Below are 13,866 nucleotides of genomic sequence, written 5' to 3'. Positions count from 1 at the left end.
ACCCGCCTCTCACCCTCCCTGGCTTCCTCCTACTCCAGTTAGAGGAGGCAGCAGAGGCCAGGGGTGTGACACAGGCTATGGAGCGGTGGTGGTTGTGTGAGGTAGTGGTCATAATTGTGGTACTTGTCCAGCTCTATCTTACTGGAATTGCTTCAGTCCAACCCTTGTCTCCTGAGCTCTCTGACATCCTCTGGCTTAGGGCTGGAGTAGTGAGGCACATCTATTTTATCAGCCAACAAAACCATGTGAGAGTCAGAACACATACATATTAGCCTTTGTTCTCCCACTTATTACATGTGGTATTGGGGGCAAGAAGAATGGGTTAAATTGGTCACTGGATCACTGGGTGGTAACAAGTTAAGAATTAGCTAGTTCCTAATGTGTAAAAGGTAGGCTTGGATTACATCAGAGTTTTTGAACTGGCCCAAATAGAATAACCTAGAGCCCTTATTTAAAAATACAGATTTCAATATCTCTCCCTTGGAAATTCTTACTCAGAAAATCTGGAGTGAGGCCCAAATTTTATGTGCTTTTGACAAGAGACCCTCAGTGTTTCTTATTGTCAGAAAAATGTCTGAAGATTTTTTTTAATTCCCCAAACCCTTAAACTGTATGATAAATTATTTCTGCTATTGTTCTCTTTTGCCTATTGGGTTCTTCCTATTTAACACGGCTCTTCCTCCACTCCAGCATTTTGCATCAGAATCAGCTGTGTAGGCTTTAGACCTATGCATGCTCTTTCCCAACTCCAACTAAAAACCACCGGCTGACAAATACTATCTGCTCTTCAATACTGTTGCTATAATGGAAATATATATATATTTTTGCCCCTTCACACCCACTCTCCAACCCTCTCCACTTGCTCTTTGCTGAAGAAGGTGAACTTTTTTAAAATTTTATTTTATTTTATATTTTAAGTTCCAGGATACATGTGCAGGATGTGCAGGTAAATGGTAACAGGTAAACGTGTGCCATTGTGGTTCACTGCACCCATCAACCCATCACCTAGATATTAAGCCCCACATGCATTAGCTGTTTATCTGATGCTCTCTGTCCCCCTGCCCCACTTAGAAGGCCCAGTGTGAGTTGTTCACCTCCCTGTGTCTACGTGTTACTGGAGAAGGTGAACTTTAATGACTGCATTAAAGAGATTCTTTGCCCTCTGATTTCCAGTTGGGTTTAACCAAGGGGAGGCATCAACAGGGAAGTAGAGAAGGGGAGAAGGACAACATTGGAAGGAGGAACAACCCCTTTACCTCCTGATTACTTAAAGGATCACTGTATGTTAACTATGTCCCTCTGCTGCATCCCACAGCCTTGTCAAGGGCCCCTCCTTTATTATTAGAAGTGTTATTTCAAGGTTGCTTCAGGTCCAGGTTTGGCAATGGCCCCCATGCTGTTGCTAGCCCCAAGTTACTGTACTAGCCTTTGTAGATTGCCACTAACTCTTCCCAAGCCTGTGTAAATAGTCCCTTTGTTAAACCTTTCCACAATTACCCCGTTTGGGGTTGTCATCTCTTTGTTGCCAGGACTCAGATGAGGACAATGACTTAATCTCTTTCATATGTGTTGTCTATACACTGAGGGGCTTCTTATTTCTTATTTAAAATAATAAAATGATATGAATAGAAATAATAGGATTCTAGATATTGGAAGGGCTTTAAATTATGTCTACTCCAGCTTACCCCCAAATGCTAGACCCTGGCATGAAAGAAGTTTGCTTCTTCCTGCTTCATCATTACTTTTCTTTTCTTTTTTTTTTTTTTTTAGATGGGGTCTCGCTCTGTCACCAGGCTGGAGTGCTGTGGCACAATCTCGGCTCACTGCAACCTCTGCCTCCCCAGTTCAAGGGATTCTCTTGCCTCAGCCTCCCGAGTAGCTGGGACTACAGGAGCACGCCACCACACCCAGCTGATTTTTTTTTTTTTTTTTTTTTTTTGTATTTTTAGTAGAGGCGGGTTTTCACTATGTTGGCCAGGGTGGTCTCGATCTCCTGACCTCGTGATCTGCCCGCCTCAGCCTCCCAAAGTGCTGGGATTACAGGCGTGAGCCACCACGCCCAGCCTTCACCATTACTTTTTAAAAAGATCTGGTATATTCAGGTTGTTACAGCTGTGGACCATTACAACTTCTCAAATATTTGCTGGCAATGAATGTTTTCTTTTCTCAGCTAAATGTTTTCAGTTCCTTCAACAATTCTTCATGTAGCGTAGTTTCTAGATCCTTCTTTATGTAGCCTTTGAATACATTCTTTTGAGTGCATTCTGTTTTGTCAATGTCATTGCTTCATTTTTAAAGAAATATTTGAAAAGTAAGCCAAATGTGAACCAGAGTCTCACCCAGCTGGAGAAGAAGCCAGTCCTCCCTAATTGGGATGAACCAAAGGCACTGGCTGTCAAATGGAGCGGCTGACTTGAAAGGCAAGGGTTAGCTTTGGCAGGAGAGAATACAGGTGCCTGGGTGGAGGCAGGAGTTCCTGCTGAAGGAGGAAGCGCACATTTCCACTGGGCCTCTTGGCACGTCATGGTTCCACTTTTGACTCTATACCTCAGTTTTTCTCTTGTACTTCTAATTTTCTGGCCAGAAGGTAACCTGATCATTCGTGCAAAATGGTTAACACAGGCCCTGTAGCAGTCACAAGTTTTTGAGTGCTGCACTCCTCTAAGACCACAAAGTCACAGAATTTATCACTACCATGAACCTTAGATTATCTGATTCAGGAAAACTTGAAGGTGAAAAGGGTGAGATCTTTGCCCAAAATCATATTGCAATTTACTGGTAGAGACAGGATTAGAACCTGAATCTCTTGCTTTTCTATCATCCTGTCTCTCTCTTCGGTTAATTTACTCCATTCTTTTACCACAGATTTCAAAACTGAAATGAAGAAATTCATACTGTTAGTTCCAAAGCATCCAAGTCACATAGAGGCCGCATTTGAGTTGCACAATTGCCTTGAAAGTATTGGGAAAAGATAAGTATGAGCACATTACATTGACACAACTTCAGGGGTGAGGCAAACCATCATTTTATTTAGAGGGTCAACTGCCTATCCTTTGTATATGAGTCTAAACCTTATAGCATATAAATCTTTTCAGTTGACAGTTTAAAGGTTATATTTACCACAGATGTGCACAAAGCAGTCAATGTATGTAACTCCCGTGACTCCCACTTTAAGCCATGGGACAAAATAATTTCATTGAGGGAATGCTGTGGAAGGAAACCTTCCTCAACCAGAGTACCAAAAAGAAGGTTCACATTGTCAGAATTCCGAGTTTAAATCCCAGTTCCTTGCCAACTTAGAACTGTACAACTTAGAGCTGCATGAGACTTCTGGAATAACCTAGTTCAATCAAATTTAGACCCAGAAAGTATACAATTTACGAACTTACAGAATTCAAATCTTCATCCTATGCTGTTTTGTAACCACTGCACTTATTTCCTTTATGACTGTGCCTTCTTTGTCTAATTGGTTCTCAGAACACAGCATCAGATATTTCCATGTAGCATTTAATACAACTTCAGCAACATTCAAGGTAAATATCTCGTTTATTAAATAAGAGGAGGTGGGGAGTGACATAAATGTTATCTTAAAAGTCTCCTATTAATCATAGTGAATGCCTAGCAAAAATAGATGTAAAGGGCTTACACATAAACAAAATGTAGAGAAATATTGATGACTTCTAACTAGCTGGTAGGAAAAGGTGGTTAAGTGTGAAATGCATCCACTATTTTGAACTGTACTGCAAGACAGATTCTGACAGTAAGAGAATTCTTAGTAGTAACTGATAGGAAATGACCTCGAAAGTCAACAAAACCACTTCCAATCAGCTGAATTTCAAGACTCCGGCAGATCATCAGGGCAAAAGTAACCAAAATTACAGCAGATGTCATTGAGAGTGGCAGAACCTCTGGCACCTCAAATAATCCCAAACTGAGCGAGCTCGTGCAATTCCAGGTGGCTGAATGCCTCCCACGGACAAATCACTGTGATATCTGCAAGAGACGGAAGAGTATGTAAGCCAACCTCACCCCAGAAAAAGTCTCTTCATAGAAAGATGCCCTTCAGGCAGAGACACTTCACTCCTCTCTCCTGCTCATTATCCCCTGACTGGGAAGTTACCTAGAGTGGTCCTGCAGCCTAGAAGGATCAGACCAATTGCTTAATTGTTGCACCAGGCATCTCTGTTGGTTTCATTCTGCTTCCTCTTTGAGTGGGGTGGCGACCCACAGCTTTTGACTGAGGGGTTCCCTGGGGGGGTACAGCCCACTGATCACACAGAGTCTCCCCAAACCACAACCACTAAGGAGGAAGCAAAAGTGGAATTCTAGTCAGGCCAAGGGTTAAGATGAAAAAGAGGAACACTTTGAATCTCCATGGTCTAGGTATCCATAGTCTTCCCTACCAATCTAGATCAGTTTCTTCTCTAATTATTCTTCTATTCCTTTACATTTTGAATTGCCTATATCCAATCACATATTGAAAAATGATCACAAGGCATCTTTTAATCCAGCTTCTTGTTTTAGAAAGTAAGATATTATTATCCTTCAGTTACAAAGAAGCTTGCTGACACCCAGAGAGATGAAATAATTAGCAAAAACCACATAGTTGTAGAGCTGAGACCAGAACCAGGTCAAAGACCTCAGACCTTCGCTCAGTATAAACCTCATTACATTATTCCAAATATACTGTTAGAGTCAAGCACATCTTCCAGATCCCAAAGCAAATTTGCTGGTCTTGCATGCACCTTGCCAAAATACAGAAGCAGTTGATCTAGGAGAATAGCAAAATTGCTTTATAATGTGGCTGGAAAATTTATTCGAGATCCCAGGATTGGTATTTGGCTGCAGAAAGATACACTGAGGATTGCCTGGGAAGGACACTGATTACTACAAATGCTACCATTTATCAAAGGTGTGTTGGATGAGTTGAAAATATGTCCAGACAAAAGCCTGCACATAAATATTTAGGGCCATTTTATCCATTGTTGGCAAAACTTGGAAGCAACCAAGGTATCTTTCAATAGGATAAAAAACTGTGTTTATCTCTACAATGGAGTATTATTCCATGATTTAAAAAACTGAGCTATCAAGCCATATAAAAACATGGAGAAACCTTAAATGAATATTGTTAAATGAAAGAAGCTAGTCCAGAAAAGCTATATACTGTGTGATTTGAACTATATCACATTCTGGAAAAGGCAAAACTATACAGACAGTAAGAAGATTAGTGGATGTCAGGGGTTTAGAGAGAGAGAGAGAAGGGTGACCAGGTGAAGCATAGGGCAGCAAAACTATTCTGTATAATAATATAGGTACTACAGAATGTACTATAATGGTGGGTACATGGTATTTATCAAAACCCTTAGAACTTTACAACACAAAGGATAAAAACCCTAATACAAGCTATGGATTTTAATTAACATACTGCATCAATATTGGCTCATCAAATCTAATCACACTAATACAAGATGTTAATAATAAAGGAAACTGTAAAAGAGGAGAGAGGTGGTAGACAGGACATATAGAATCTGTACTTTCTGATGAATTTTTCTGTAAATCTTAAACTCCTCTAAGAAATAAAGTCTATTAATTTAAAAAAATATGGCAGGGCACGGTGGCTCACGCCTGTAATCCCAGCACTTTGGGAGGCCGAGACGGGCAGATCACGAGGTCAGGAGATCAAGACTATCCTGGCTAACACGGTGAAACCCCGTCTCTACTAAAAAATACAAAAAATTAGCCAGGCGAGGTGGCGGGCGCCTGTAGTCTCAGCTACTCGGGAGGCTGAGGCAGGAGAATGGTGTGAACCCGGGAGGCGGAGCTTGCAGTGAGCTGAGATCTGGCCACTGCAGTCCAGCCTAGGCGACAGAGCGAGACTCCGTAAAAAAAAAAAAAAAAAAGCAGTGATTGCATTCATCGTATGATACATAAAAATCTGGTAGCCAATTTTTAAAAATACATTGCAGGCATTCAGTATTTAAGATCCTCCTCTGGGTGCTAGAGGATGTGTAAAAAGAGGAAATTGGTAAGGAAGTGGTCTGCCTGGTAGAGTGAAGAGATCTCCAGACTTCACCCTTATTTCCAATAGTTCACTTGGTAGCCTCAGACAAAAGACTGTCAATTCCTCTATGTCTCAGATTTCTCTCCTGAAAAATGAAGTTTGGTTAGATGAGTTATGAGAATCTTTCTACCATAAACGCCTGTAATTTATCATTGTATGCCCTCAAAGGTTGTTCGACAAAACAAGAAGGTTTATGAAATTTTGGGCCTACCCTGATTTCTTTTAGGGCTTTTGTATCTGGGCACACATGTACTTATTTCGGAGGGTAAATTAAATCCCCACATTTCTATGTCTTCAACAGATCTTCTGCCTTGGGTATTTCTCATAACTTTCAACTGCCCCTGGAGGCCTGTAGCATATAAAAAGGCAGAACTCCAAGTGCAAATTTCTCACTTAAATCAGTGGATGGCTTACCTGTTCCTAGCCCCTCCATTCCTGGAATGTCATCTCCAAATCTATGGAAAAGAATACAGGGGAAATTAGCTGAGATTAGAGCAGAAGAATTTTGGAGTCACTCACATGGTGAGTTTCTTGATTCAAAGGGGAAGAAGGAGAGGTTTAAATGTTTTTATTTGAGAGACTCCTTTTGTTTGCACCGAACTGGAGCAAAGAAAATGTCACTCAGGCAGGTTTTGGTATATCCTAGTGGAGAGATATTTCTCTCCTGTAGGAACTTACGCTAAAACAATTAAGAGTCAGAAAGAACTATCAGTGGGACAACTTAGTCAAATTTCACTTTTTATAATAAAAATTGAAACGAGAAAGCAATACAAAAGGCATTAAAAATGATAAATTCATCAATTTGTTTACTTATTCAAAATCATTAACTAAGCATCCATTATATACCAGGCATTTTGTTAGGCACAGAGAGTTAAGAAAAAAACAGACAAATTTTCTGAGTGGTCTTAGTCTCGGAGAATAGACACGAATAAATAAATATAAGATACGATAATGTAAGCTATGACAGCTGCATGTACAAAATGCAAACATGAAAGTAATGATAGCTTGTTAAAGAGGGTCAGTGGTAGCTTCAAAAAGAAATTAGCACATGAGCTGTGTGTTGAAAAATGAATAGGATTTAGCCAAGGAGAGGAAGAGGAAAATAAAGAACTAAGGATATAAAATGGGGAGACATAAATATAAGCTATATTTTCTGGAAATGGTCAGTGGTTCAGTGTTACAGATTAAAGCAGAGGTTATGTCAGTAAAGAGGAGTGGTCATAAAACGCCTGGAAGGCAAAGTCAAAGTTTACTGTAAAAAGCCTCCATTTGCCATGTTAAATTCGGCCACAGACCTGGAAGTCGCGAAGGAAAGAATTCCAGGGATAAAGACACAATTCATCAAAGATGGAGTTAGAGAGGAAAAGAGAAGATGGGATGGGCATTTTTGTAAGTCTGTTTAATATTGTGAGCACTAATTTCTCAAAACAAAAGCCGTCATGTGGGAAGAAAGAAAGTAATAGAAAGTTTTTCTTTTCATTTTGGTCTTACCCTTTCACACCTTTCTTTGGAGGTTTACTCTTGAATTGGCGAGTCTGTCTCTGCTTGAACTTGGGAGGGCCTTTGCGTGGGGTGGTAGGACCCTGGTTTGAAGCTGGAGCAGCCAGAGCAGTGTTGTCACTCATTTTAACAGCCCCCAGGCAGCTAGTGTTTCCCTTTCAGCCTCCTTAGACAGTGAAAGATAAAAAAAGAAGATCTTTCAAGTCATGGGGACCATTGGTTATTAGATCTTTATTTTAGGCTGGAGAAGAAAAGTACTTCAATAAGAAAGCTCAGTATTTTGTGTTGATACAAAAGGGGAGAAGTTGTCAGTTTTAAAACGGATCTTTAAGAAAACAGAGTATAAATCAATGCAGCCACTTAATGTAAAGGAATGTAAACTTACACTCTGCTATATTACTTACACAATCTATCAGTTGCGTAAAGAGACAATTGATACATTTTAAAACTCAAAAATCTAGGTGGATATGCTGTTCCCATAGATCTGCCACTGAAAAAAATTTAAAAATAAATAAATTAAATTAAAAAATTAAAGCTTCACATTAGGTATAAAAAAAATTAAAATAAATAAATAAAATAGTTTCGCCACAAGTGTTCTATGTGAATTTATTATGATGCTGTACTTCTCTATGACTACCAGTTCTACCCGTTATAAAGAGAGGAAAATGGACTCAGTGATATCTACAGTCTTTTATAGCACCTGCTATTTCTTTAAGTTTTACATTTCCATTCAGCTCTAAAATAACCTGACTCTAAATGTTTATTGAGCATTTTTTATGGCCTCTGTTTTTTTATAGTCCTTCAAGTCCTTATAGTCTAAGATAAGATTATTTTGTTTAATCCTCACATGAACCAGAAGCTTTTCTCTAGTTCTGGGAGATGACAATGTAGTTGTCTGGACAGGAGGACCTCTGGAGCAGGGATACCAACACTCATGAATACATTCAACACATCTTAAAACACACACACATAGAGAAGTTAATGAAGGATGATTAAGTAATATATTTGTGCTTCAACTCTACATCCAGACATAAGGTTCTTCAGCCCCCATTGCTCACGAATCTTTGATGCTTTCTTCTATCCACACCATGGACCTATCCAATATGGTGTTCTCAGACTTTAATTTGACTACAGAAATGTGCATTGCCATTCTTCAAATACAAATCAAAGAAAATTATTGAAAAAGATAAATTTAAACAATTAATGTGTCATTTTGGATGACATTATTTTCTTTCTTCTTTTCTTTCATAAGAGTTAACAAAACTTGCCCTTGGAAGGAAGATCCCGAAAAGCCCCAAAGAAATCCACATTGCTTTCACCTCTTATCCTGAGCCCATCTCTTCCATAAAATCTGGTATGTGTGGGCTTTGTCTCCATAAGATTCCTTATTTCACCCATTACAGATTTATGCTAATTTTTTTTTTTTTTTTTTTTTTTTTTTTTTTTTAAGAGAGACAAGTTCTTGCTCCATCAGCCAGGTTGTAGTGCAGTGGTGCAATTGCAATCATAGCTCACTATAGCCTCAAACTCCTGGGCTCAACTGATCCTCCCGCCTCAGCCTCCCGAAGTGCTAGGTTTACAGGCATGACTCATCACACCAGCCTACGTTAATATTGTTAACTGCAGACCTCCCTGATGGTCTTTGGCTCATGCTAACAGTGACTGTCTTTACTGGCCACACTGCATATCCCTCAAACCTCATATTCTATAACTTCCAGTTCACACTGTTTTCTTATTTCTTTCAAAATTGGGTTGCAATCCTAACCTCCAAGATTTTCCTCTTAAATTCTGATTATTACTAAATTATTATCCTTGCCAGTAGCAGGGATGGTGAGATTGGCCAGGACCCTGGACCACCTGCTCATGCTGTGATTCCTTCTGCTGTCCCCTACTGGACTAGCTTCATGAGGCTGCCCTTCCAGTCCCAGAACCTACAACAGTGCATGGTGTATAGTAATTATGCCATATATATTATATTTGTCAAATGAGTTAATAAATTAATCTAGAAATTCAACAGGCCAGGCGCAGTGGTTCACACCTGTAATCCCAGGACTTTGGGAGGCCGAGGCGGGCAGATCACGAGGTCAGGAGATCGAGACCATCCTGGCTAACATGGTGAAAACCTGTCTCTACTAAAAACACAAAAAATTAGCCGGGTGTGGTTGCGGGCGCCTGTAGTCCCAGCTACTCGGGAGGCTGAGGCAGGAGAATGGCGTGAACCCGGGAGACGGAGCTTGCAGTGAGCCGAGATCGCACCACTGCACTCCAGCCTGGGCGATGCGGCGAGACTCCATCTCAAGAAAAGAAAAAAAAGAAAAAAAAACGAAAAAAAACGAAAAAGAAAGAAACTGAACAAATACCGTAAACCTTAAGTCATGAGGTCCTGACCCTTTAACTTCTCCATCAGAGCACAAAGAACTCATTAGCTTTCAGGCTTTAGGAAATGCACTGCCGGTTCCTCTGCTCACTAAATTCAGTTCCCATTCTGTGGGCCCTCTCTACCCCTGGTCGACAGGCAAACTTTGTGCTTGTCCCAAGTGTGGTTGGGACCCTGGGAATCGCTGGTGAGCGGCCAAGATCAGCGCTGTGCTCAGAGTGGACCACCAGTAACTGACACATCCCAGCTCTGCCAGTCACAGAGGGCAGATCTCAGATCAAGGTTTTTGAACTGCCCAGGATTTTCAAGGTAGAAGAAATCAAAAGTTTCTTTTCTGTCATCTGAAGAACCTATTAGGGTCAGAATTGCCAGATTCAGCAAAAAAATAAAAAATAAAAAAATACAAGGCACCCAGTTAAATTTGAATTTCAAAGAAATAACATTTTTTAGTAAACCATATCTCAGCTGTTTCATGGTACATATTTATACTTTAGAAAGTCATTTTTCTCTGGAACTCAAATTTAACTGGCATCCTCCATTTTATCTGGCAGCCCTAATAAGATCCAATTATTTTGGATCCAGAGTTCTATAATGTAAGGGCCTAAAGTGACCCTCATTGGTCAAATTGCCCTTTGATGGTAACATGGTAGAGAGTACACTCTTTAGAATCAAATTGATATAGTTTTAAGTTCCTACTCCACAGAATTGGCTATGTGACTTAGGATAAATTTCATAATCCTCTGTGGGTCTTATTCCATCTATAAAATGAATCAAATCATACCTTCCTTTTAGGGTTATGGGAAAATTTTAGGAAGACAATATAAGTAGAGTGGTACAAAGTGTTAAAAAAAGAGCAAACATATGCTAGACCTTGTGAGAGAAAAGAAAGCCATGCAAACAAATCTGTGGTTATGACACTTGCTCACCCGGACTCTGCACCTCCTTCCTCTGGGCCAACCACTGAAGAGCCCTTGCCATACACCAGAGGGGCAATTGTCTTTCGCCCTTGCTGGGTAATCCTCTGCTTCCTTCCAACACCCCAACTGTTAACTTACTTCTGGTCTTAAAATTCTGTCTTAAGAAGCTTTCCTTGAATTCCTTTGACACCCCTAATAGCAACCCCAAAGACTAAAAATCACACGTGACATCCATATTCCCCTGATGATACATCCCCTTTTTTCTCGCAGGTTTCTTCTACATGTTTACATAATTTTGAAGTTACACCTCTAGGCTTAGACAATGTTCATGTCTTAGTTTGATGCGTTATATGAAAGAAGCCTTCTCAGAAAGAGTTACATAACAGTTGCCAGGTTAATCCCTTGATCCTAATGGTGCTCAGGATTTGCACTAGGTAACCAGAACAGTCGACTAATCCCTCTGCAGTTTCTGTCATAGATTTACCCTCCAACTCTCTCTGCAAAACCTTTAGGAAGGGTAGAACACCTCTGACCTTTCCCTACATTGGAAGCCAGTCCTGTTTGCCCATAAGCATCACCAAAGGCTAACCTCATCCTGACCACACTTTTCTAGAAATTCCAAGGGCATCTGGAGCTGAGGAACTCTAAATGTATTATCAGACTTGATTTTAGCTGAAAGAAGTTTCACATTTTTTTCCTCCAAAAGCATCAAGCAATTTATTCTTTTGTGAGGCAGAACATTTTCCTGTTTTTAAAGCAACGTTAGCCCTTCCCCTTTTGAAGATTACAAACTGTTTCTCTGCAGAAATAAGTGGATGCGGCAAAGTAATATGTCAAGGCATACTTTTGTAGGGGACTGGGGTTAGGGTCACCTTAACAAAATTAAAGATTTGTATAAAGCAAAAAATCATCTTGTGTTGCTTTATACAGCAAAGCCCAGCTGTATATAGTGACAGGGGATGATCCTCTGAAAAGCAGTTTTAGAAGGTTCCTGAGACAGTCTCTCTGATGCTGCTGTTACCACCTTACCCTTCCAATTCTCTGTTTCTCAGCAAAGATATAGACAAACAGACAAGTCCATTGTTGGTGTACTAAGGAAGAGGCTGGAAGGAGCTAGAAAGAGAAGTACTGTTGGGGTTGCGCCAATACATATCACCCGGGGTCCTGCTGAGGCAGAGAAAATCAATAATTTGAAAAGCAAAGCAAGACCCAAACCAAAGCCATAAAAAAAAAATTACCAAAAATCCAGCGCACACCCTGCTTCAGAATGGAACAAACAAACACTTTGACCTCAAAGGGAGAAGGCTCAGCCACCTGCACTGCCCTGCGGTCATTCTCACGCCCGCTCTCCGCTCCCCTTCTCCTTTTCCTCACACTCACACCAGCCTACCATTGCCTGGGCCAAGTTTGCAAGCACATCCTTGGAGTAAAGAACTGTTTTCTCTGTGGTTATTTAGTGCCACAGATCCCTCCGTCTTCACAATACTGTTTGCTATGAAGCTGCGAACAGGGAGGTCACTATTGGGCTCCTTCTAAATGAATTCAGTAGTCAAGTTTTGCAGTGACCTTGTAATAGTCAACTTTCACTTATTTGCTTGTCCCATGGCATAACAAGAAGGTCTGAGTGTATCTCCTTCATGTTCTTTCCCATTTTCATCCCCAGCCACAGCCCAGGCCCACAGGTCCAACATGTTTTCTTCTCCAATTTTTCCTTTGGAGCCTGATCAACCCCCCAAAAGCCCTTCAATTACTCTGCTCAAATTCACCAGAAGTTCAGAAATACTCACGGAGCTGAATGCTGTTCCTATCAGCTGCCCCACTGCCTTCTTTGCAAAAGACAAAAGGATCTTTGCATCCTGACTTATCTCTCTGTAATACCCTCATGCTGCCTAATCTCACCGTCATAAGCTCAGAACAGCAACCCAGGTGCAAAGAAGTTAGAAGAACACGGGGTGAGGCTGGGACAGGCTTAGGAGGTTTTTGATAATTAGAGGCCCTTTCAAAACTGACTTAGGTTCACTCTAGTCAATAAACAGGTATTGTATTCACAAAAACACAAAAAGTGTTGATATCCAAGGGTCAATTTCAGTTTGTGATTCAATATCTTCTTTTAATTCTCACCTTTAGTTTTTGCTACTCCCATTTCTTCCCTTTCCCTGACAAACACACACCGATGTGCACAATCAACCCACACACATACACAGGGACATAATTCTTATGGGGCTCTAGGTAACTGGAGAGAAGAGAGGGAGCCACAGTGCCCCCTGCTATAGTGGGGACATCGAACATGCGGGCAGTGACATTGGGAAACACACAGTATCTCTCCCTAACTGGTATTGTGTGTATTTCCTCAGAGAGATGGAACCTCAGAGTCAAAACTGAGCTCAAATTCGGTGATATCTGACAGAGAAAGGGCCCATATGACAGCTAGGAATTGTTAACTGAGGACACTCATTTGAGAATCGATTGCTAGATCTTTCGTACCTAAATGTTTCAGGGTGTAGAGTCTGGGGAACAATCCAATTTACTGAGACTCCTTGACTCGGTCTTCCTATTATATTGAGCCACTAGTATTAATTATTAATAGATTAATACTTAAGTATTAATTAATACTTAATTAGTATTACTTAATTGATAATTAATTAATTAATACTAAATAGGTCTCAACAGATACGCTAGTTATCAGTAAGTTATTTTGATAAATTTATCATAGAAAGATTAAATGATGTATTCAAGGCTGCAAATAAAATTAATAGTGGAGCCAAGAATAGGGCCCAAGTCTGGAAACACCTTGTATATTCCATTGTCTTTGTACTATACTATATCAAAGCAGACATGGACCAAGATGTCTGTTTGCTGGTCACTTCCATCACTTCCATGCCTTACCAGTGAATTTCAGTGTTCTTTCCCCAGTTGTTACCTATTAGAGAATTACACTCCGTAACATTATAGAGAAAGGTCAATTTATCCTTTCTAGACAGGGAGAGATTCTTAACTTGCAGCCCTAAGCA

The 13,866-nt window shown here is 40.4% G+C and overlaps 1 protein-coding gene across 1 annotated transcript; it reads right to left on the bottom strand.

The window, feature by feature from the left end:
* Nucleotides 1-3,013: 3,013 nt before the first annotated feature.
* PDE6H (phosphodiesterase 6H) lies at nt 3,014-12,727 on the bottom strand. The gene is made up of 4 exons (XM_007967760.3): nt 12,643-12,727; nt 7,553-7,727; nt 6,476-6,516; nt 3,014-3,993 (listed from the first exon to the last, which is right to left on the bottom strand). Exons 2-4 carry the CDS (start codon nt 7,684-7,686, stop codon nt 3,917-3,919), a joined length of 252 nt encoding a protein of 83 aa, XP_007965951.1. The 5' UTR covers nt 7,687-7,727; nt 12,643-12,727; the 3' UTR covers nt 3,014-3,916.
* Nucleotides 12,728-13,866: the final 1,139 nt, after the last annotated feature.

Source organism: Chlorocebus sabaeus, chromosome 11, assembly GCF_047675955.1.
Source record: "Chlorocebus sabaeus isolate Y175 chromosome 11, mChlSab1.0.hap1, whole genome shotgun sequence".
Classification (NCBI taxonomy): Eukaryota; Metazoa; Chordata; class Mammalia; order Primates; family Cercopithecidae; genus Chlorocebus; species Chlorocebus sabaeus.
Note: the sequence above shows the minus strand (reverse complement) of the source record. Positions and strands in the feature narration are given on the sequence as shown.